Below are 2,131 nucleotides of genomic sequence, written 5' to 3' on the forward strand. Positions count from 1 at the left end.
TATGTATAATAAATAATCATCCAGGGTTGCAATTGTACAGATGTTTGATAGAAACATACAAAGACATAACATTATAAAATATGAAATAGAAAAATACTCAATACAACATTGGATTTAAAAGGGGAAAAAGGGCAAGTAAAATTATAAGCGGACAAATCAAGCATTGTTGGCTCAAATAGAAAATAGAACTCAGGGGTTGCACTTGTACATATATCTGAGAGTAACATTCAAAGACATAACATTAATAATCTTAAAGAAAAAAAAACTAAATAAAAATACTCTAAACAACATTAGATTTAAAATGGAGAACATGAGGACAAAAAGGGTTAATTCATACAGAGTGCACTGAGAAGGAAAATGATCTGTATTACTATGGTGATGATTTAATCTCAACCCTGATTGCCAGGTAATAACCCATAGACCAAACAAAAGCATTACATTTGCTTAGATGTGAGAATCCCATTTAGTTATTGATTCAGTAGTTGATGAGGTGCATCTGCTAAAGGATGTTCAGTGACTGACTAAAATCTTCAAAGTGGATTCTATTGGATACGAGGTCTATGGCCTGTGACTGGCATACAAGGAAGAGCGTTTTAAGCGAGACCATTAGGTGGTTCGTAGCTCATTCTTAAAGTCAAGTGTTGTGAGTCATTAAGTAGAGGCTCTGTACACAAAAGCACAGTGTGACTCTAGATCAGATCCGTCTCTTTGAGCTCATTAATGTTGTAAGTGTTGTGCTGTTCCTCCTCAGTGCCTCTCACTAGTCATACAGACGACAGCACCTCTCCAGCCAACTCCCTCTCCTTCTTCTCTGCCCTCTCCAGGTCCAGCACTCTGATCGCTGCCTGCTTGGCCATGAGCTGAGCTTGATCGCTGGGGTACGAATCTGTGTCCACCACCCGATACGGGTCGATTTGGAAGGGGCTCTTGGAGAGGACGTCAGCATTGCGGCGCTTCAGGTCAGGGTTGGGACAGAATAGATATTCGTACACAGCTGCAGCCAGGATGCCCCCTATTAAAGGGCCCACCCAGTACACCTAAAAGAGAGAAAGAAAAACAAAACTGAGGTCCAAAACTGAGACTAATTGAAATTTGTGAATTCATTTAATTTAAATAGAAAAAATGTAAAAAAAGAAATGTCATGATGTAAATTTGATAAAAATAGTTCAGAATCTGCACCAATATATAACTAAGATTTATTTTCCGGAATTTCTTTTAATTTCTGTAATTAATTAATTATTATTAATTAATTATTTCTATTAATTAAATTAATAATTATTAAACCTTTTACTCAAACTGTTTTAGTATTTTGAAAAAAAAATCAAGAAATGTTAATAACAAATATTTCAGATTTTGCACTAGTATATAATATTTAAGATTCCTTAGAATAATTTAATTTAATTTAATAATTTATTCATTCATTCATTATAATTTTCACTCAGATTGTAAGTTTTAGGATTTAGAAAAAAAAAGAAAGAAAAACAAAGTAATGCTATTAGGCAAAAAGAAATAAGAAATATTTAAGATTCTGCACTAATATATAATATTCAAGATTTTCAAAATTAATTTATTTTAATTACATTTCAATTAAATAATTTAACTTTTCACACAAATTATTATGGTATTATTATAATTTTGCAATGAAAAATGTATTTAATTAAAAATGAAAAAAAAAAAAAAAAAAACAGAAACATTTTCACTCAGACTTCTGGGCCCCACTGTGTTTTAATTATTTTAAATCTCTGCATTTTTTGTAAATATTACAGTATAAAGTATGCCTTTCCTTTCCTTTCCTTTCCTTTCCTTTGTTATATTTTCAGCCTAGTTAATAATCTGTCCTACTCTTATATCCTCATATATGTCTGATATATGCATGTTATCAGCATGGCAAGGATATTGAAAACTGGAGGCCAAAACTGGATTACTAACTGCTGTGATCACAGAAATAGAAGGGGGCCACCCACTGCATAGTGCAGGACAGACACGTTTACCCTTCAAAAAACCTGGACAGCGCTGCGCAAACCTGTGCCCAAAAATAGTTCATTTGGTTTATCTCATTATTTCCAAACTATTATATACAGTGGGTACGGAAAGTATTCAGACCCCCTTCAATTTTTCACTCTTTGTTATA

General features: G+C 32.9%; 1 protein-coding gene across 2 annotated transcripts in view; it reads right to left on the minus strand.

Moving 5' to 3' along the window:
- Window positions 1–152: 152 nt before the first annotated feature.
- The window catches only part of LOC107701479 (aquaporin-4-like), a 16,618-nt gene continuing 14,639 nt past the window's right edge, over window positions 153–2,131 (minus strand). For both annotated transcript variants that reach the window (XM_016503487.1, XM_016503486.1), the window contains exon 5: window positions 153–1,037. In XM_016503487.1, coding sequence (XP_016358973.1) covers window positions 765–1,037 — 273 coding nt within the window. In that variant the 3' untranslated portion in view covers window positions 153–764. The remainder of the gene's footprint in view (window positions 1,038–2,131) is intronic.

The sequence above is a fragment of the Sinocyclocheilus anshuiensis genome, unplaced genomic scaffold, assembly GCF_001515605.1.
Source record: "Sinocyclocheilus anshuiensis isolate Anshui unplaced genomic scaffold, SAMN03320099.WGS_v1.1 scaffold1051, whole genome shotgun sequence".
In the NCBI taxonomy this organism is placed as follows: Eukaryota; Metazoa; Chordata; class Actinopteri; order Cypriniformes; family Cyprinidae; genus Sinocyclocheilus; species Sinocyclocheilus anshuiensis.